General features: G+C 42.2%; 1 protein-coding gene across 3 annotated transcripts in view; it reads left to right on the top strand.

Annotated features, from left to right (window-relative positions):
- Positions 1-21,162, top strand: part of SLCO5A1 (solute carrier organic anion transporter family, member 5A1) — a 100,524-nt gene that overhangs the window by 64,942 nt on the left and 14,420 nt on the right. For all 3 annotated transcript variants that reach the window (XR_001362158.1, XM_005866351.2, XM_014539819.1), the window contains one exon: positions 17,870-18,068. Coding sequence is in view for 2 of the 3 variants with exons in the window: in XM_005866351.2 (XP_005866413.2) it covers positions 17,870-18,068 (199 nt within the window). In the remaining variant the exon portion in view is untranslated. The remainder of the gene's footprint in view (positions 1-17,869; positions 18,069-21,162) is intronic.

Genomic DNA, 21,162 nt, shown 5'->3' with positions numbered 1-21,162 from the left:
CAATCCAGCAGGATTATTATTGTATGGAGTTCTGTTTAATTGAATAGATAGATACTCATATATTGTGATTTTTTAGTGCCTTGCTATATGCTGCTGTTTCTATGAAGCATACTGAAATTGCCCTAAACCAGCAATTTTCCACCGTTTTCATCTCACAGCACACATAAACTAATTACTGAAATTCTGCAGCACACCAAAAAATATATTTTTTGCTGACCAGACCAAAAAAGGCATAATTTGTATTCATTCACAGCAGACGGCTAATGTGTTGGCTGTTGTCATATTTTTATTTGACAATCTAAGGGAAAATAGGTCAGTGTCCCTGAATACATAGTCAGGCATTGCACGTTTTAAACATTCTTGTGGCACACCGGTGTGCCTCTTGTGACACACTGGTTGAAGATCACTGCTCTAAACAATTGAGCACCCATCTTTTTTTGGAGGGGAGGGTGGGGGGAGGGAATCAAAGAAAGAGATGATGCAGTGCTTCTCAGTCACCTTTTCTTTTGCTTCATAATGCTGTTCATGTGTCTTTAAAAATGCCAACTTCCCACATTTCCTTTCCTTATCTGTCTAAAGCAGATTGGATCTGTTCACATCTCAAACCCTTTTTTATTTTTTTATTTTGAGGGATGTAATAAATAATAAAATATTGGCTTTCAGAAATACATACACACACTGCATACATAACGCACATTTTCTGCACATATATACACATATACGGGCATACCACATGTTAACACATTTCACTCCTTTTTTATGGAATATTTGCGTTTGTTTTACGAGACAGTGTAACTAACTGAAAAAATTAAGCAGGAGTTAAGAGACTAGGTTTCAGCTTTAGAAGGAACAATGGGTTTGGAATTCAGGTAGCGGATTTCTTGCCTCAGACCTGAAAGCACTCTGGCTTGGAGATCAGATTTGTGTCCTGGCTCTGCTCTGTTAGCTTGGTGATATCGGCCACGTGTCTTATTTATCTTAATGCATCATTTATTTTTTATTTTTTTATTTTTTTTTCTATTTTATTTTTTTTTCAGGGCTTATAATTTATTTATTTATTTATTTATTTTTTTCCCCGCCCTTGACAATCCCCTGGCCTCCCCTACCCTCCAGTGTCTTATGTCCATTGGTTTTGCTTATATGCATGCATACAAGTCCTTCGGTTGATCTCTTACTCCCCTCCCTTCTGCCCCCCAACCCTCTCTGGCCTTCCCGCTGCAGTTTGACAATCAGTTTGAGGCAGCTCTGCCTCTGTATCTATTATTGTTCAAAAGTTTGTAATGGTCTTTATTATCCATGAATGAGTGAGATCATGTGGTATTTTTCCTTCATTGACTGGCTTATTTCACTTAGCATAATGCTCTCCAGCTCCATCCATGCCGTTGCAAATTGTAAGAGTTCCTTCTTTTTTACAGCAGCATAGTATTCCATCGTGTAGATGTACCACAGTTTTCTAATCCATTCATCTACTGATGGGCACTTAGGCTGTTTCCAGATCTTAGCTATGGTGAATTGTGCTGCTATGAACATATGGGTGCATATATCCTTTCTGATTGGTGTTTCTGTTTTCTTGGGATATATTTCTAAAAGTGGGATCACAGGGTCAAATGGGAGTTCCATTTTTAGTTTTTTGAGGAAACTCCATACTGTCTTCCATAGTGGCTGCACCAGTCTGCATTCCCACCAACAGTGCACGAGTGTTCCCTTTTCTCCATATCCTCTCCAGCACTTGTTGTTTGTTGATTTGTTGATGATAGCCAGTCTGACAGGTGTGAGATGGTACCTCATTGTTGTTTTGATTTAATATCATTTTTTAAAAAATATACCCCATTGATTTTCCTACAGAGAGGAAGGGAGAGGGACAGAGAGTCAGAAACATCGATGAGAGAGAAACATCGATCAGCTGCCTCCCGCACACTCCCCACTGGGGACGTGCCTGCAACCAAGGCACATGCCCCTGACCGTAATCGAACCCGGTACCCTTCAGTCCCCAGGCCGATGCTCCATCCACTGAGCCAAACCGATCAGGGCTTAATGCGTCATTTTATGGAAAACGGGGATAAATAGGAACCCGTCTCATGGGATAAGACTAAGTGGAAGTGCTTTGAGACTTAAAGTACTCTACACGTTTGTCGTGATGATTATATTGTCATTTCCTTTTCCCAAAGTCCCTCTCCTTATCTGAATAAGCAGATATAATACCTGTTCACAGAGCTGTTTTATTGCTCAATCAAATAATTGGTATGAATATGCTTTGCAAAACCCAAAAAGGCTTATTTCCCTCATGTGATTTTAGGTTGTCACTGCTAATTTTGGTTAAAGTTGAAGTCAGCTTGCTCTCACATTTAACCTTTAATCACAGTATTTATTTCTGGGTGTGTACCTCATGCATGATTCAAGATAATAATAGGTAAGATTCTTTGAAAGGAATTCTGAGGAGTTTTCTGCTGCTTTAGGTGGAAAATTAGTCTAAAACACTTTCTATTCAGAAAGAAATATAATTTGGAAGAATTAACTATAAAGCGAATATCTATTAATAAAAAATGTTTTTCCTTTTACTTTTAGAATAAAACTGAGCATTCATTCCTGGGGGAAACAAGTGGCTTAAATGGTAGGAAAAAAAAGTCACACAGAGAAAATTACCCTTTGTAATTAAAGCAAGTGCTTATGGGAGTGTTAGCCTCATGTAAATGTAGAAAAAACATTGGATGTAGATTCAGAACACTTAGAGTCTAGGCCAGTGACCTTTTGAGCTCGGCGTGTCAGCATTTTGAAAAACCCTAACTTAACTCTGGTGCCGTGTCACATACAGAAATTTCTTGATATCTGCAACCATAGTAAAACAAAGATGTATATTTTTGATATTTATTTTATTTATTTAAATGCCATTTAACAAAGAAAAATCAACCAAAAAATGAGTTCGCGTGTCACCTCTGACAGGCGTGTCATAGGTTCACCATTACTGGTCTAGGCCTTGCTTCAGACCAGCCATTGTTAGCCAGTGGCTAGCAAGCCATTGATCCAAGTTAAGTCAAGTCTAGCATCTTTTCAGAGCCTCAGGTGTTTTTTGTGTGTGCATTTTTTTTCTCTCTCTTTTAAAAAATATTTTTATTGATTTCAGAGAGGAAGGGAGAGGGAGATAGAAACATCAATGATGAGAGAGAATTGTTGATTGGCTGCCTCCTGCACACCCCACACCGGGGATCAAGCCCACAACCCGGGCATATGCCCTGCCCAAGAATTGAACTGTGACCTTCTGGTTCATATGTCGGTGTTCAACCACTGAGCCACACTGGCCGGGCTGTATTTTTTTTTCTTGATCATCTATAAAATGGAGTTGAAGAGATGTTCTCTGAGCTCCTGTGTTAACTTAGGGTTACATTATGCATATTTTTGAGAATATTAGAGACTCAAAGTAACAGAGGTCTAAGCAAAATAGATGATTATTTGTTCTTCACAGAAAGTCTATAATTAGGCAGCACGGGGCTGTTTCTGCTCCATCATGGACTCTTGTCCTCACGGTCCAGTGGAGAGGTCCAGCAGGTTCCATGGACCTTTTGCATTCCAAGCAGCAGGATGATAGAAGGAAGAAAGGCATGGATGGGTGTTCTACTTTTGCTCACATCACATTGGCCAGAACTTACCACATGGCCACATATAGTTGCATGGGATTCTGGGAAATGTAGTCTGCATTTCACATGGCCATAAGCCAGGTTCTTACTCTAGAATAGGGGTGTTGGGCCAAATTTAGCCTGCTGCTTATTATTGTAAATCAAATATTATTGAAACAGTCATGCCCATTTGTTTACACAATGCCATGAATACATTAGCACTACAACAGCAGTTGCAACAGGCGGTGTCTGGCCCACAGAGTGGAAAATATTTACAATCTGGCCATTTATTAAAAAAAAAAAATCTTGTCCATTCCTGCTCTAGAAGAAAGAAGGGTAGTCATCAGGGGATAAGTAACAATCTCTGCCACAATACCCTTCCAGATTCTGATTTTAGGATAACAAACAAATACAAAATCCAAATAGTTTCTTATGATGTGGGAATAATTTTGAAAATGTTAATAAACACTAGCACACATGTTGCTAAATACTAAACCACAAAGTTCTTTCTTGCTTGAACAGGCTGAAACCTGAATTGTGCCTTTAAGATAGTCTTTCTATTCTGTCTACTTCCCAATCTCAAATGGTTGCTTTTGGTTCCAGCCCGGCTGTCTAAGGCATCAGCTACTCCCTCATTATTCGACATGTGTCTTCATTTTGGTGACAGTGAAGATGTGAAAAGGTGTAGGGATACTTTTGATCCTTGGGAAGTCCCCCTAGTGTAATAGCAGGGTGGACCTTGAACTGGTGACCATTGTGCTATGAGAGGAGTTCGTGGCTATTAGTCAAGACATACATCACATTGACTTCTGCTACACTGTGTGTTTTTTCCTTTAATAAATTTAAAATATTTATTGCTTTTTCTTATTCTTTTAGCTGTTCAAGATATATTACTGTCTTCTAAAAAGAAGTTTCATTTCAAAACCAGGAATAGATAAGATCTGAACAGTAAGGGAAGGAGCCTATTAGTGTTTTGCTGGGAGATTTAGAGACAGAGCAATTGGTGGAGCTTGTTATCATTACACTAGAGGCCCAGTGCACGGATTCGTGCACCGGTGGGGTCCCTTGGCCTGGCCTGTGGGGATCAGGTTGAAACCAGCTCTCCGACATCCCTCAAGGGGTCCCAGATTGCGAGAGGGTGGTTCTCAGGTGACGCACCCCGGAATTGGGCTCCTTTCTCTCTGGTTCCAGGTGCGTCACCTGAGAACTGCAGCTGCCAAGTCATTGCAGCTTGGCAGCTCCTGCGTTGAATGTCTGCCCCCTGGTGGTTAGTGCTCATCATAGCTACTGATTGGCCGGTCGAATGATCGGCAGGTCACTTAGGCTTTTATATATATAGATTAGGAAGGCACACATGAACCATGGCACATGTTTCTCTTCAAATATTTTCTACTCAATGGGTACCGTCTATAAGGTTGCATAACTAACGGATGTCTGAAGCCTAAATTCTCATTGATAGCAAGCTTGGTGTCCTCCAAAGCTATTCAGACCATTAGATTACTAGAGTACATTTTTCTTCATAACACTTGTTTTGTGGATTTTATTATCTGGTGGAATTATGTATGTCTTTTTTTTTAAATTAAATTTTATTGGGGTGACAGTCAACATGAACATATAGGTTTCATGTGTGGGTTACTAAGTTACAAAATCTGTATATAGCACTATGTGCCCGCCACCCAAGGTCAAATCTTCTCTGGTCATCTCATATTTAGGACAACTTTCTCCCCCCACTCTCCTCTCTCGGGCAGCCACCACACTGCTGTTTGTGTACATAAGTTTCAGTTTTATATTTCTCATGTGAGTGAAATCATATTGTTCTTAGCTTTTTCTGTCTGTATGCATGTCTTCTGAAATAAGACAACATGTTCAGGTAGCAAGTGCAGTATGTGGCGCGCTGGTTAAGATGTGCATCCCAACTGTCACTGTCTTTCCCTAAGTTCTTAGTTTTTCTGGCTTAAGCTATCTCCTTCGGAGCAAGGAAGGTTAATTAATTTTTAATTTTCTTCTAGTTATAAAATGTTCTGATCTTTAATACTCTTGGCTCTCAGTAAGCAAGGGTGGGAAGCGTCTGGTCTGAGGGCTTTCTAAGGCCCTTGAAATCATTTGGTCTGGCCCTGCCAAGGCATTAGGGGTGAGTTAAGTAAATGTTTGACCAAATATAACAGGCTAATTTTTGAGTTGATAATTTTGTATGGCTTGCAAATGAGGTTATAAATATCCAAATGGCCCTGGCCCCTTCTTTAATGAGTAGATGAAAACAGTGTGTGATTGGGTGTCTTTTATTTCCTGTGCATGCTTCACTACCTTTTCTCCAACTTTTTGCTCAAATGGCCACTTGTCATTGAGACCTAACCCAGCATTCCTCATTTAACAATGCTATTCCTCTCCCAGCGCTCCTGATTTTCCTTGCTGGATTGAAGAATTTTCTCTGGAGTGTTTTTCACCTTCTAACAGTCAGTATAATTTTCCTAGGCATTGTTTTATTTATTGTCTATTTCTCCCCAGTAGATTGTAAACTCAATGTGGGTACGAATTTTTATCATCTCTCTTCACCATGTAGCTTCAGAGTCTAATACAGGGCCCAAAATATAGTAGTTTCTCAATAAATGTCTTCTGCTAAATTAAAATATGTTTTAAAAATTATATATTTTTATAACTTTTTTGGAAGTTATACTTAACAACCCACTTGTAAATAACACAAAGTGAACGTTAGCTCAATTATACCAATTATCTCAAAATGGATCAAAGCCCTTAATGTAAGAGCTAAAATTATAATACTCTTAGAAATAAATGTAGGCATAAATCTTTGTGACCTTTGATTAGACAATACAACCAATACAAAAAAATTGGATTTCATCAAAATTAAAAATTTTAGTGCATCAAAGGACACCATCAAAGAAGTAAAAAAACAACAACCACAGAATGGGAGAAAATGTTTGCAAAAGATGTTTCTAATAAGAAACATATCTAGGATATATAAAGAATTCCTACGACCCAATAATAAAAAGACAAATATGCCAATTAAGAAATGGGCAAAGGATCTGAATAGACATTTCTCTGAAGAAGATATACAGTGGTCACTTGAAAAGGTGACCATTAGTTATCAAGGAAATGCAAATCGAAACCACAGTGAGATACCACTTCCCACCCTCGTGGATGACTATAATCAGATACTATCTGTGATGATGAGTGCTGGTAAAGACATGGGGAAGGTGGAACCCTCACACTCTGCTGGTAGGAATGTCAAATGGTGCAGTTGCTTTGGAAAAACAGTTCGGCACTTCCTTAAGCATAGAGTTGCCATATGATCCAGACATTCCATTTCTATCTCAGCATAGAGCTAAGAGAAATGAAAACATGTGTCTCCATAAAAACGTGTACATGCATGTTCATAGCAATGTTATTCAAAGTCATTCAGAAACAACCCAAATGTCCATAAACTGATAAATGGATAAATAAAATGTGGTAATTGGTATCATGGATTATTGGGCATAAATAGAAAGGAAGTTTCAATATATTCTACAACATGGATGAACCTTGAAAACATTGTGTTAAGTGACAAGCCACACTGAGGTATTATATGACTCCATTCATATGAAATGTCTATAATAGGCAAGTCTGTAGAGACTAGCAATAGATTAGTGGTTGTCTAGGACTGAGGGAGGGGGTTGGGAGGAAATGGGTGTGATACCTCTGCATACAGGGTTTTTTCAGGGGTGATGAAAATGTTCTAAAAGTGATTATGGTGATGGTTGCATATCTGAATATACTAAAAAAATTGAATCGCACACTTATTTAAGTAGGCGAATTGTGTGATATGTGACTTACAGCTCAATGAAGCTGTCAATAAAAAAAAAAGAAAAAGAAACACATTCTATTAGTGAGTTGACTATTTTATTACGTGGCTGCTCTGGTCCTTGCTATAAATTTGGCAGGATTAACCAGGCTTTTAATGAGCAAAATTTCCACCCGGCCCTTGTGGAGCAACGCCATTCTAACCAGTACAGGTTAGGTGTGTAGAAGTTTTAGCAAAAAAACCCCCCCCCCCCCGCATAAATAGTTGTAAACATCTGTTTGCTTCTCTCAGGGGGGAGGATATCTGTGAGGCTTTTTCGGCTCAGCTATTAGTGGACGCAATGACGCTGTCTCGATGGGAGATGGGAAAGCTCTGTGAGCTGCTAGATTTGGACAACCATGGAAAGGGGAGAAGCTGAAAACTGCTGACAGAACATGGATCTCGCCCGACGGGCCTCCAAAGAGGGTTTTGCACTTGGCACTGGCCACCTCTGTAGGGAACCAAGACCTGTAACTCAATACCCAGGTCTGAGTTTGCAGCTTATTTGATCACTGAAAACGTTAATGAGCTCCCATTATTCTCCTATGAGATTTCCTCTGCAAGGGTCCCTTCCCCTCTCCGTTAGCAGCAACTTGTTTCAAGCTTTTGTGGTTTCACCTTGCTTCCCAGCGCAAACGGAAGCTCTGATTTTTGCATTTCATCATTGCACCTTGTGCCCTCTGTGGTTCTATCGCCCGGATGCAGAAAACTCTTGTAGGTTTCTAAGCTGCGAAAGAGGGAATATTGATTTGATTTTTGGATTCTTCCCATGACACAGCTCGGCAGTTGCCTCTCGGTAGTATTTCAGCCAGAGCGCGACAGGAACCTGAAATGGAAAGTGTGGTTGTTCTCTCCGGTGAATGCACCTTTTTATTACCTTCCCTTCGGTGATGCCTTGACTCTTCGAGGCTGGGGTTCTCAGATTTCTCTCCCACCGCACAGTGCCTCGCTGTGCTGGCAGAGTTGAAGAAAGTGTTATTCTGGGTGAATGAGACCATTTGCCCAAGTAGGAATTAAATATGAGTTTCAGATGGCTATCGCCAGGCTGAAGGGAGGGTGGCTAAGGTTTGCAGAAGTGTGTAATTCCTGTGAAAGCCTCGATTGGGGATCTCTGCAAGGTTGTGCTAGCAATTCCGCAGCGTTCTCTCTCGTTAGTGCCGGTGGTCCCATCTGAGCCACCCTGTGGCTATCAGGGGGACTTCACAGGGGAGGTGTGGCTGGGGGTCTTCTGGCACCTGCCTACTCTGAAACTAGAGAGGGGCACAGCCCGGTGTGAGACTAGCTACCGGGCCAGCTCATCGCCTCCAGAGAATTCCTAAAGGAACTCCCAGAAAATTCTCCTGTGGGGCCCATAGGCTCCTCTTCGGGTCCCGGGAGCTTTGATGATGGAATATGCTGCCTCTCAATGTTCTAATCCGGTCAATGTTCTAGACGTTGCTATTCCTCCTTTGCAGTTTGACTTAGTGTTGTGCTGTGTAATAATATGGACTTCAAGAAATAGTCTGTTCTCGGTCTTAAAACAGCCAGTGAATTAACAAGTTACCATAAATGACTTCTAATGCTACACCTCACTCGTTGTTTGTGAAGGCATTTCTGAGATATAGGAAAGAGAAAAAGACATGTTGTCCTTTTGAAATACTTTGTGGGTCTATGCATTGTTAGTGAAAGTGTATACTTACCATGCTGTCTATTCCCAGACCAGTACATTTTTCTAGCTTCAAGGGTTGAATTTTTAAAATAGTCTCTTCTTTTATTCCCCTCTGGCAGTGATTGATAGTCATTTCCTACAAGAAAATGTTTTCAAGGGAAAGTGGGAGCTTAACGGGGTAAAATAATTTACCCTGGTGATAGGAAAATGTTGATTTTGTATCATCTGATTAGAAGCATAGTCTTCAGAAAAGTGAAACAAACAGGAGTTCGTTGCCCTGCTCTGCCCCTCATTCAGAGTTTCCTCATCTGGGATGTGGAAAGAATGCTATGCTCTTCCCAATCTAAGACATCATTCATGGTGAGATGCACCATGATTTCGAATTATGATGAGAGAAAAAATGCTTTTAATTAGATTATGACACAGAGCTGAGACCCTGTTGATTGTAGGACACATTCTGATTTCAGAGCAACTCAAAGTCCTTACAAGTTTGAGAATTAAATGAGATACTATATGCAGAGTAGTTATCACACCATCTGGCATATACTCAACATCTGTGTGGGGGTGTGTGTAGAGAAAGAGAGACAGAGGGAAAGAGGGAGGACGGGAGGGAGAGAATATGAGTGAATGTTCTCTCCCCTTCCCTGTGCCTAGCCACCTTCCCCAAAGGAGGCAGCAGAACTTGAAAGTCATAGCGGCTTACAATGATATTTCTTAGTGATTCAGAGTCTTATGTTGGCAAGTCATCTATTTTCAGCTTCACTAGGGAAACCTTTGGATTGGAATACAGAGCGAGGGTCAGTGCATTTAGGAAAAGATCACGAGGACAGCTAAGATGCTGAGAATCTGTGTCTGTGAACTTAATTCACCACAGGACACCCCACACCATGGAGGTGTCGGGGGACTCCAGACATCACACATGTTGCCACCTTTAGCAGGTTGGCTGTTAAGCTTTTGCTAATAATGTTCAATTCAGAACTTTGATAATGGTGAGATTTTCCAGGCATCATTCTAGCTATTTAGTGCCTGCCAGTTTTAAACAATTTTTTTAGCAAGTTTTCACCCCAAATTAGATCTTCGATTTCCTGTTTGTAAAATGAGATATAGCCCAGTTCAAGGAATACGTGAAGACTGAAATGAATAAGTCATTTGAAGATTTTATGCAGTAAATTATAAGTAACAAAATAAGTCATTCAGCCCTCCATTTACCACGTCCTGGCAAGTGCTAAAAAGGTGTGAAGAATAAAGATAACGTCCCTACTGTGCACTGGAACATTATGGTCTAGCAGGAAAGACAGAGAAGTAAACAAGATGCAGACCCCATGGCAAGGTTGGCTCTGGGACCCATGAGCGCACTGTTGTTTTGTTAATAACAGCAATAGCTGCAGCACAGTTGAAGTTCCCTGGACTTAAAACAGTCTTTCATTTTTTGGTTTTGTTTTTCCCCTTGTTTTCCTCACTTTTCTCCATAAAACACTCTTAATAATGAGTGAATCACCCAAATTTCCCCACCTCTTCTTCAGTCGAAGATTTTTATTTGCTCCAAATGATGCATTAAGCTTGGGTATATTTTATGTGTTCATTGAAGTACGTCATGTCTGTCTATTGAGAAAAATTGGAGTGAAGAGGAAAAAGTCCTCCATTAACTTTAATATTCGGTAATTCACTGAATATCATTTTTTGTAAAGACCTTTGGGCTCCATGCAGCCACACTTTACTATAAGGGCAAGCAATAGTGTGACTCTGGGGTAAAAAGTTCACTGATTGTTATAATAATGCATGAAATAAGAGAAAGAATGAAAGTAGGACAATTGACAGGCCAATTTGCTTTGATAAATAAGAGGAGAAAATATTTCCAACTGCAAAGCAGACTTTTTATGAATTAATGCAGCAACGCGTTCTTTAGATTCAGATATGTACACACAGTAGCTAAATAGCTAACAGAGGTTTATGTGATTAAGACTCAGAGTAGCTAAATATCAAACAGAGGTTTGCCTATTAAAGAACATAGATGCCTATGTTAGACCATTAGTTGTAGCTTCATTCAATTCTATAGATTAAATAGTGTATTGAAATTTGCCTAATTATAATTACACTCTAGTTCTTTGTGCAAATGTTAAACTCAATATTGGACAGAGACTACTGATGTTCATGTTTGTTGTGATCATTGCTGACATTTACTGGGTGTGTCCTATGGGTCAGACACTGTTTTAAGCACTTCGTATGTCTTTCCTTGTCTAATCCTAATAACCCCATGAGGAAGACACTATTCTTACTCATATTTTACGGATGAGAAAATCCAAGACCGGGGATGTTCAGAAACATGCAGCTTGAAGATGGCAGAGCTGAGTTTCAAACTCGGAATCTGTCTACACCACCTACGCTCTGAGCTGGATTTGTCTCTTAGACAAATCCTGCGGTTGCATTAGCTTCTTTCCTCGACCACCTGTATTTTAGGTGGGTCCCAGGCCTAGTCCATCCTAGGTTGGTTCCCATTCTCTCTCCCTCATACTCTAGCGGAGGTGTCCCTGGGTATCTGCTGATCAGGTGTCCTTGGGCATCCTCCTGTAGTTGCCCCTCCCATGTGTAGGCCATAGCGGGCGTGAAGAGCAGAAAGTCGGGGACTGCAGAACCTGGAAAGGAGGTGGATCAGACGCAGAAGCTCAGAGGAGTGAAGGCAGTAGAGGGTGGGTTGGCTGGCTGGGGCCTGGGAGCAGAGGGAAGGGAAGGAGAGCACCGGTTAGTGAGGTGAATTTGAGTGAGACAGCTTCTGCCCTGAGAGCCCATCGCACAGATTATTTCCCTCTCTTCATGAGGGGGTGGGGGACTTGGGGTGGGGCTAGATAGTGGGGTGGTAGGTGGGGGAAGTGGCTCCCAGCCCCTCCGTGATCTCCATAAGCCAGCCCCACACTACCGGAGCTGCTTCCCCCACCCCCTTGCTCTCCAGCCCCAAATCTTCCCCATTCATCCCGTAGGCCATGAACTCCAACAGGAAGCATCTGAGTCTCTCACTCAAGCAGCAGACCTGAGCCATGTAGGGATTAGCGTGAGTGAGTAGTCAGAACCCTTCTGTTTTGACGGTGTGGTGACATTTAGATGACAGGAGGCATGAGGAGAAGACTTTAATGGGTGTTTAGTCTGTTTGATATAACCTCATATTTACTGATGACGAATGTCCTATTTTTAAGAGCTGAGTACTAATTAGGATGCATCGTGGAATTAATGATACTGCTTTTAGGTTCTGACTCAGCTATGGGCGTGGAGGGTTGCTTTGTTGTTGTCCTGGGGGTCTGGCACAGTGCCCGTCACTCATAAACTGTTCCATTGACATGGGAACTGGTTCAATGTACCATTTTCATTCTAAATGCAAAGCTCTGCTCACTTCATCATGCTGACAGCATGTGCACCTTTCCTTGAGGAGGAGGGGACTTTAGTAACCTGCTCCTCTAAGCCCAGGCAGAACGAAGGTCAGTTTCGGGGGTTGGGGGGTGGGGTGGGGGTGCCCCGGACCCAGGAGGTTGCTGCGGTGATGTGGACAGAGCTGGGAATCAGAGACCCCAGTTTTTATTCAGAGCCCCCCCTCGCCTGTGTGCACTATTGGTCAAGTCACCTCTCCGAGCTTTGGTTGTCCTCATCTGTGCAAAGCCGTGATTGATTTGATGAAATCGGGACTGCGGTGAGGATCACAAGATGCACACTGGTTGCCAGGCAGAGCTCAGACGTTCGATGCAGCTCACCCTCCGTGTCTGCTCCTTCCCGTGGGGGGTTGGACGCGCAGAGGCAAGCCTGCCCACGCGCATGCGCACTGGCGCAGCCGCAGGCTTCTGGAGTCTGGTGTCATCTGGACACGCAGTGCTCCCCACGCGCCAAGCCTCCAGCACTTTGCTATTTCATGCTCTCTTCACTCCTGCGATGGTTATCTCAGGATCCCGTCCCTCTAGGAGTTACTTTTATTTTTAATTATACAGAAAACACACACACACACACACACACACACACACACACACACACACACACACACCAGAGCTATACAAAACCAAATCGACAGCATGTTATCAATTCTTAAAGGAAAAAGGCATAGAATAAACAATCTAGAAGGAAATGCCTAAGCAGTGGATTTTTGTTCCTTCATCCTTTTCTATGTTTTTCAAATGGTTGGCCGCAACATATATTACACTGTCTCCAAAATAATGGGAAAATAATGAAACCGCAAAACTACTGTCCACCTAGAGACTTCTCACCTTCTTTCCTCCCTCGTCCCCCTCCTCCATCTTATTCCCAGTGCAGAGGCAGGGATCTCTCTCCATCCAGGGCTAATCTGATCACCTGTGCTTGTAATCCCCACATTCTCCTCACCTCTCAAAGATCTTGGGGGATGGTCGAGGGGTTGTGGCGGACCCCACACTCCTGCGAACAGGGCGCTCCCAGCATTGGGGAGCATGCAGCCCGTGGGGTCTGCAGCCTGCTCCGCCCTGGAGCCTGAGGCCAGCGCCTCACGGATGCTGCCCGCCGGCCCCAAACTGCTCTCGTGGGATCAGTTCACAGAGAAACATGAATGGACAACCACAGAAAGTGGTATTGGAACAGTGGGAATCAGCAATTTTGCACAGGAAGCTTCGGGGGGTGTTGTTTACTGTCGTCTGCCTGAAATTGGGACAAAATTGAACAAACCGGACGAGTTTGGTGCTTTGGAAAGTGTGAAAGCTGCTGGTGAACTCTATTCTCCTCTGTCAGGAGAAGTAACTGAAATTAGTGCAGCTCTTGCAGAAAATCCAGGACTTGTCAACAGATCGTGTGATGAAGACGGTTGGCTGATCAAGACGACATGGAGTAACCCTTCAGAGTAGATGAGCCAATGAGAGAAGAAGCCTGTGAGAAATACATAAACTCTACTGAGGAGTGAACATGGAACCCCCTAAGTAAAGTGCATGAAACAGCTTGATCTGGCATAGTTGTCTTAAATTAGTGCTGGATGGAAGATTTAAAATAGCAACTTTTAGTAATACCAGTGGGAAAAGAAACTACAACTATGCTGTTGGAAGAAAATACCCCTTAGCTTTTTAATGATTGCAAATAAACACAATATGCATCTTTCCCACAATACCCTATGATTTTTAGGCAAGACTACTACAGTTCTAAACTTCAGAATTTCTGAAATCATCCATGGTACAATCTAGTTATAAAAATTATGTATTTCAAGGATAACATTACTATCTTCAACATATTAAGATAGTATATACCTTAAGCCTTATATAATACTAGAGGCCTGGTGCACGAAATTCGTGCTGGAGGTGGGGTGGGAGAGTTGTCCCTCAGCCTGGTCTGCACCCTCTCCAATCCGGGACCCCTCGGGGGATGTTTGACTGCTGGTTTAGGCCTGATCCCACAGGGATGGGCCTAAACCGGCAGTTGGAGGTCCCTCTCACAATCTGGGACCGCTGGCTCCTAACTGCGCACCTGCCTGCCGATCTTATCGCCCCTAACTGCCCTCCCCTGCTGGCCTGGTCACCCCTAACTGCCTGTGCCTTGGCCCCTGCCACCGTGGCTTTGTGAGGAACAACGTCCGGATGGATGTCTGCAAAATGTCCGGTCTAATTAGCATATTACCCTTTTATTAGTATAGATTGTAACTTGCTTACATCAGTCTCTGGATTTGGGTCAAAATACTTCATGATCTTTCCACTGGAACTAACTGTCTGTGGAGAAGAGTGTTGTTAGTTGTTATAGTTGCTAGATGATGAACAATATTATCTTAATTTTGCAATACACTGAGTTTGCTGGTGCTCTTTTTATACAGTGAAGTAGGGGCCTTGCAGGAAAACAAGAAAGTTTAATAACAAAACATTCAAGTTCTTCATTAAAAAGGGGGTGGATCTTGCATTGTTTCGAAGTAACCTTTTTGCTCCACATTCTCCTTCCCACCCCTTTTTGCTCTATTTTTGTCAGTACTCTACGTTAAATATGCTTTAGCCCTCTCCAGGTCTTAGCATCGGACACGACTCTGACGGTCCCGACTCTACCTATGGGCCCATAGCCCTCTTTTTTTCTTTCAGCCAAAGTTCTGGAAGGCAGTGTCGATGCCAGTCTCCAAATCCTCATGGCTGACTGCTCAACCCCTTGCAGTCTGGCTTCTGCCTTCAGGATGCCCTGGAAGTTCTTCTTGTCAAGATCTCCAGTGGCGTAGTTGTCTCCTTTCAGTCTCTATCCTCCCAGACTCCTCCGAGGCCTTTGGCACTCTTCATTTTCTCATGAAACTCCCTTTCCGTGGTTTCTATGGCACAGCTGTAATGGTAATAACTACAGTTTATATTGTGTGCAAGGTACAGTGCGCTGTGGCCTCACAGAGTGCCAGCAGTCTTCATTTTAATGTGAAAAGGAGATCTCCATGATAAGGTGAACAAGTCTATGCTTATATGTGATCACATGGCTACGAAAGGTGGAGTGAGGATTTGAATTCCAGTCTTTCTGAATTCAAAGCCCAACCTTCCCCCCTTTAGGACACTTATCTTTCCTGGATTTCCTCTCCCCCACCATGGCTGCTCATCTGTTTATGATCCCCATTAATACTGGTGCTCTCCGGGACTCTGGCTTTGGCCCTTCAGTTTTGTTTAGTCTTGTTGGGACATCCTGCCTGTGCCATGAGATCCGCCACACATCTTAAGTGTCCCAGCCCAGGTCTTCTGAGCTAAGACCCACGTGCAACGGTGGGAGGCATTTCTAGCTGCTCGTTGCACAGGCTGTGCAGTGCTTTCTCTGTCCCTGTCCTCCCTCACTAGTTTATCGTGCCATCTGTGTAGAGCCTGACCATGGCTCTCCAGTACCCTCCTGACCACTCCTCTGTCTCCAGTTTTGACTCCATCTAAGCCGTCTTCCATCTTAGGGCCAGAAATTATCTTTGTAACACACACCTCCATCCTGCCAGACCCCAGCTCAAGATTCTTCGGGGTGTCTCATTGCCCAGAGATGCAACCTGACCTCCCATTCATGATCTTTCATGCTCTCGCTCTGCCTGACCTCTCCTCCCCGTGGCCCACCACTTCCCAGCAGCTTGCATTCATTCTACACTCCCAGCTTGTGTGGGCTGCGCTCAATCCTCAATTCTATCTCATGCCTCTGCACATGTTCATTTGTGTAGGATGGTCTCTCTGTGCTGGTGTATTGGACAGATTTTGTCTCATCTTTCAAATTTCAAAGATTCTATCTCATCAGCCAAATGTCAGCTCAAATACCGCCACTTCTGTCAAGCCCTCCCTGATTTCTCCCAGGGGAAACTCGGATGCTTCCTTTCCTGTGTTCTCCCTGCCCTTTACATAATTCCTTTAATGTGTTCTGAATTTTTTTGTTTGGTCCTCTTTTAGATTGTAAGGTTCTTGGTGCAGGCACTGTGACTATTTAAAAATATTTTTACTGCGAAATATAATGCATTGAGAAGTGCATTAAACAGAGTTTAGAGATAATAAATAATTATGAATTGATCACGTGTGTACCTATTACTCAAGTCAGGGAATGGAGTATTTTCAGTGCCCCAGGAGCCCCCTGTGCCCTCTCTGGATCCTGCCCATCCCCCCACTATCTTGGCTTTTATGGTAATTACTTCTTGGGTTTTCTTCATAGTTGTTCTACCAATACATGCATTTCTAAACAGTATCATTTCATTGTACCTATTCCTGCCCTTTATACAAATTTGCAATCACACATACATTCTGTTGTGTTTTTGCTTCTTTCATTCAACATGGTGTTTGCACCATTCACCCACATAGTTACGCGCAGGTAGGTTTCTGACTTTTACTGCTGTGGTGTGGCATTCCATTGTATGCATTTACTACATGTTGTGTATCTGTCAATGGACACTTGGTTTATTTCCAGTTTTTGGCTAGTACGTTTCTTCAGATCTCGTGTACACTTCTTTCGGTCCCCGTGTGTGTCGGTTTGCTCAGGGTATAGATCTAGGAATGGAATTGCTTGTCAAAGGGTATGCATATCCTCAACTCGACCAGATGAAGGCCAAGCTGTTTCTCTAAGTTGGTGTCAGAGTTTGCATCCCACCAGAGAGTGCCCATTGCTCCGTGTCTTTGCCAGCTTGTGGGAGTCAGCCTCTGAAATTGTTACCGGTGTGATCGGGGGGAGGAATACCTCAGGCAATTTAAACTTGTATTTCCCTCTTACTAATGAGGCTGAGTATCTGCATGTGTTTATTGAGAACCCGGATTTCCTCTTTAGTGAAGAAATTTTCTTACTTTTCTTATGGATTGCATGTTTTTATTTTATTGCTTTATAAAAGTTTTTTAATATTCTGAAAAGGAATCTTTTGTTGGTTTGCATGTATTGAAAATAAATTATACTATAAAATCACACACTTAGATTTATTAATTACAGTATTTTAAAAGTAATTTTTCTTTTAAAATAATAACAGTTGACATACAATATTATATTCTTGTCAGGTGTACAACATAGTGATTAGACCTTTATATAACTTATGAAGTGATCACCCCAAAAATCTAGTACCCACCTGATATAGTTATTATAATATTATTGACTATATTCTCTATGCTGTATCCCCGTTGACTGTTATTATAACTGCCAATTTTGATTACAGTATGTTTATTCTTTACCTTAGTACTAATAAGTAAATAGAAACAGTATTTAGAAAACAAATAGATCGTAAGGGTTAGTGGGGGTGAAGGTGGAGAAGGGTATTGGGGGGGGTAAATGGTGATAAAAGAAAACAATAGCATTAATTACTTCAAATTAACCTTGTCCTTCCCTTCTCTCCAGGTGTTATTATTGTCCCTAGCGCTGGGGTTGGCATTGTCCTGGGAGGCTACATTATAAAAAAATTGAAACTTGGTGCAAGAGAATCTGCAAAACTAGCAATGATCTGCAGTGGAGTGTCTTTACTGTGCTTTTCAACTCTGTTCATTGTGGGATGTGAAAGCATTAACCTCGGAGGCATAAACATCCCTTACACAACAGGGTAAGTATCTTGGAAGAGCCATTTTATGTCATCATGATTGTGATGGTTATGGTCCCTGGCTCCCTCTGATACAAGACTGAAAAAATTTTATTCTGAGTTGTTCACATCGAGAATAGAAGCTTAGTTTTAAAATTTCTTTCAAGTTCTTTAGAGAAGGGCTTTCTGGTGAATTTCGGGGTTCTCAACTAGGGATGGAGGTGGGTGAATAGAGGAAAACGGAAGTACCAGTGATAGTCTTTTTCTCCCTCAGATCTCCAACGAGCCCCATTGTTTTCAGGTACACGCTCCCTTTGCCCTCTCTCCCACCAGCTGACTTTGAGCGTGGAGCCTCATGGAGGTTCAAGGGGCAGGCTGGCTCCTCTCCAAGGAGGCGTCTGCTTATTTCACGCCTGTCCACGTGCTCTTTCCATGAAGTTTGCTGTCACTCTTCCCATTTCTCTTTGCTAGTTTATTCCTTTTAATCTTTTATTGCATCCGCAGAAGGAATGGAAAGCAGACTGGCTCAATGTCTTACTTGCTTTTACGCTGCAAGTCACCTCAAGCCTTTTTAAGCCCTTGCTTAACACCGCATCTCTCCTGCCAATCCTGAATCAACCGAATCCCGACTCCCAGCGCCACTACAAAAATTATATAATTGTTCTGATTGGCTCCATTACAAATGTATGAGTCCCGATCTTAGCAGGCCCTCATCTTTGCTGAGCAATCCATTTCCTTGGCTCTAGTCAGCTTCCTTTCCTATGCCCATGATGGTTTTCCATTAAATTTTTTTTTCAAGTGTTTTTATCTTACCCTAATCTTGTTTTTCTGATGGGACAACCCAGGATTCTGCATTTTTGAGTAAACAGAAATCCTAAGAATAAACCCCTTGAATTTCTCTCTCCTCTCCCTTCAAACTTCTTTGTCAAAAGTTGTATTATTTTCAAAGGCAAGTGCTAGTGCCATCATTTTTTAACTGTGTGCCCTTGTAGGAATTTACCTAATATTGTTGAGTGTTGGTTTCCTCATGTATAAAATTGGTGATAATATGAATCATACCTGGTTATAGGCATGATTAAAGTAAAACACATATGGTTGAAAATTAAAATACTGTACCTCAGAGGGTAGAAAATAAAAAAGTCCATTTCTCTTTCTCCCACCCTCAATTTCTAGTTTGCAGCATTCAAATATTTTAAACAAATGTTTGCAGCTTTGATTTTGAGGATTATATAAAGGAAAGGTTCTGCTATCTCCCAGCACAGTGTCTAGCGCTGAGCGTGCACTAGAAAAGCTAGTTTTGTCTCTACTCCCATCCCTTCTAGATGATGCAAAGCCACTCCTCCTCTTTGAAGGATGACTGTCTAGCATCAATCTCTGCTCAGGGATGTTACCCATAATGATGCTGAAACTAGTAAGAACTTGATGTAAACAAACATCTGAATTACCTAAATCCACAGGTTCTGGTACCCGTCTCCTTTAATTGTAATCAACAGAGAAAAACCTGGTTAGCAGTGTTCTTCAGGTCTTGGGGTGACATTAAGCGACAGAGTGTGAGTTTGTGAGAGAGTGATTTGAGAGCTGTACATACCCAGCTGTGATGGCCTTATGGCAAAGGTTTTTACTCACATTAAACCACAACCTGTTTCATTATTGTATACGACATTAAATAAACATTGATCCTTAAGTGATTAATTTAATAAGGTTGGGTAGCAAGCTTGGTCTGGTTTCCTATTTGGTTATCTCCCCATGGCTGTCTTTCTTGAACCTCAGCGATTGTGGGGCATGGCATTACACCTGTCATAGTTTCCTATTCTTTAAAAAAGCTGTTACTGGCTAATTTCAGAGACCTGTGCCCTCTCTCTAGTTCTTTAATGCCTTGAATTTTTATAGTAAGACAGCACGTGTGACTCTCAAGCTTGCAGCTTGAACCATGCAGTTAGTTATAAGGCATTTATTAGTGAGGCCTGGTTCCTCGCTTGGAATTGATACTCACATTGACTCTGAGTGAACACGAGCCTTTTGTTTGGAAGGCTGACTTGTCAGAAGTGGGTTCACTTATTGGGAAGGTGATGTGCAGTCCCTTTGCACAAGGGTAAGTGCAGCATGCTGCAGCCCTGGTGCATTTTACGGCCCCGTGATGGGTTCACTTCAGGCTAAGGAGAGGTTGCTTAATGTTACTCAGGGTTAACCACTTGCACCATAATTATAATGCAGTCCGTTTTCTGGAGAGTGAGAGATGATCAAACAAGAAATTGTGATTATTAAAAGTGGTGTTTTTTTTTTTTAAATCAGCACAGTATAAAGTGGATTAACTGTGTTGGCATCTTTGCCTTTTTTGTGCCAGTATGGCCTTTTCCTCTCGTGACTTTTTCAGGAATGCCCACTTCTCTTTATTGCTATTTAAATTTGTCTTCCTTTTTGATTTTCTTAAGGCTTTTCATATGGTGTCACTTATTTGTATCAGACAGCATGATCTCGTGAGAAAATCAAGCACATGCAGGGGTGACACAGGACTGTGCCTCTGGTCGCCTTCCTGTCGCCAGTGTGTTTTGAACACCTGTTGATAGTATCTTCACATTTCTTTCTTCTGAGTGGGCCTGCCCACAGAGGAGAGGTGTTTGGAGTCTGTGGCTGTCCTAAATGAATACAGTGCACGCTGCTAAGAAGCAATTCCTTGTAACATCTAAGTAGCAATAGTAATAATAACCACACTGCATGGCTTTGAAGCCTGTCATTTTTAGTGACTAAGCGTGCTGGCGTATACAAGCTGCTTTATTTGGTCACGCTTGCCATTAAGTTGTTGAGGAACCAGTGAAGACAATAGTAATGCAGAATAGAATACTTTGCACGTGATACCAGTTAACATAGGACTACTTGGCTTAATAGGGTGTCACTTGGCTTCTCTGGACCTCTGTTTTATTACCCCTTAGCATGTGGTAGTAGGTCTCGAACAGGGTTTCCCAGCCTTAGCACTATTGAGATTTGGGCCAGTTAATTCTTCGTTGTGGGGGAGGGGCTGCTCTATATATTGTGGAATATTTAGTAGCATCCCGGCCTCTACCCACTAGATGCCAATAGCATCCCCTTAGTTGTGACAAACAAAAATGTTGCCCCCCCC

This window comes from Myotis brandtii, unplaced genomic scaffold (assembly GCF_000412655.1).
Source record: "Myotis brandtii unplaced genomic scaffold, ASM41265v1 scaffold23, whole genome shotgun sequence".
NCBI classification, from domain to species: Eukaryota; Metazoa; Chordata; class Mammalia; order Chiroptera; family Vespertilionidae; genus Myotis; species Myotis brandtii.
The sequence above is the reverse complement of the archived record's forward strand: the minus strand, read 5'-3'. Positions and strand labels throughout refer to the sequence as shown.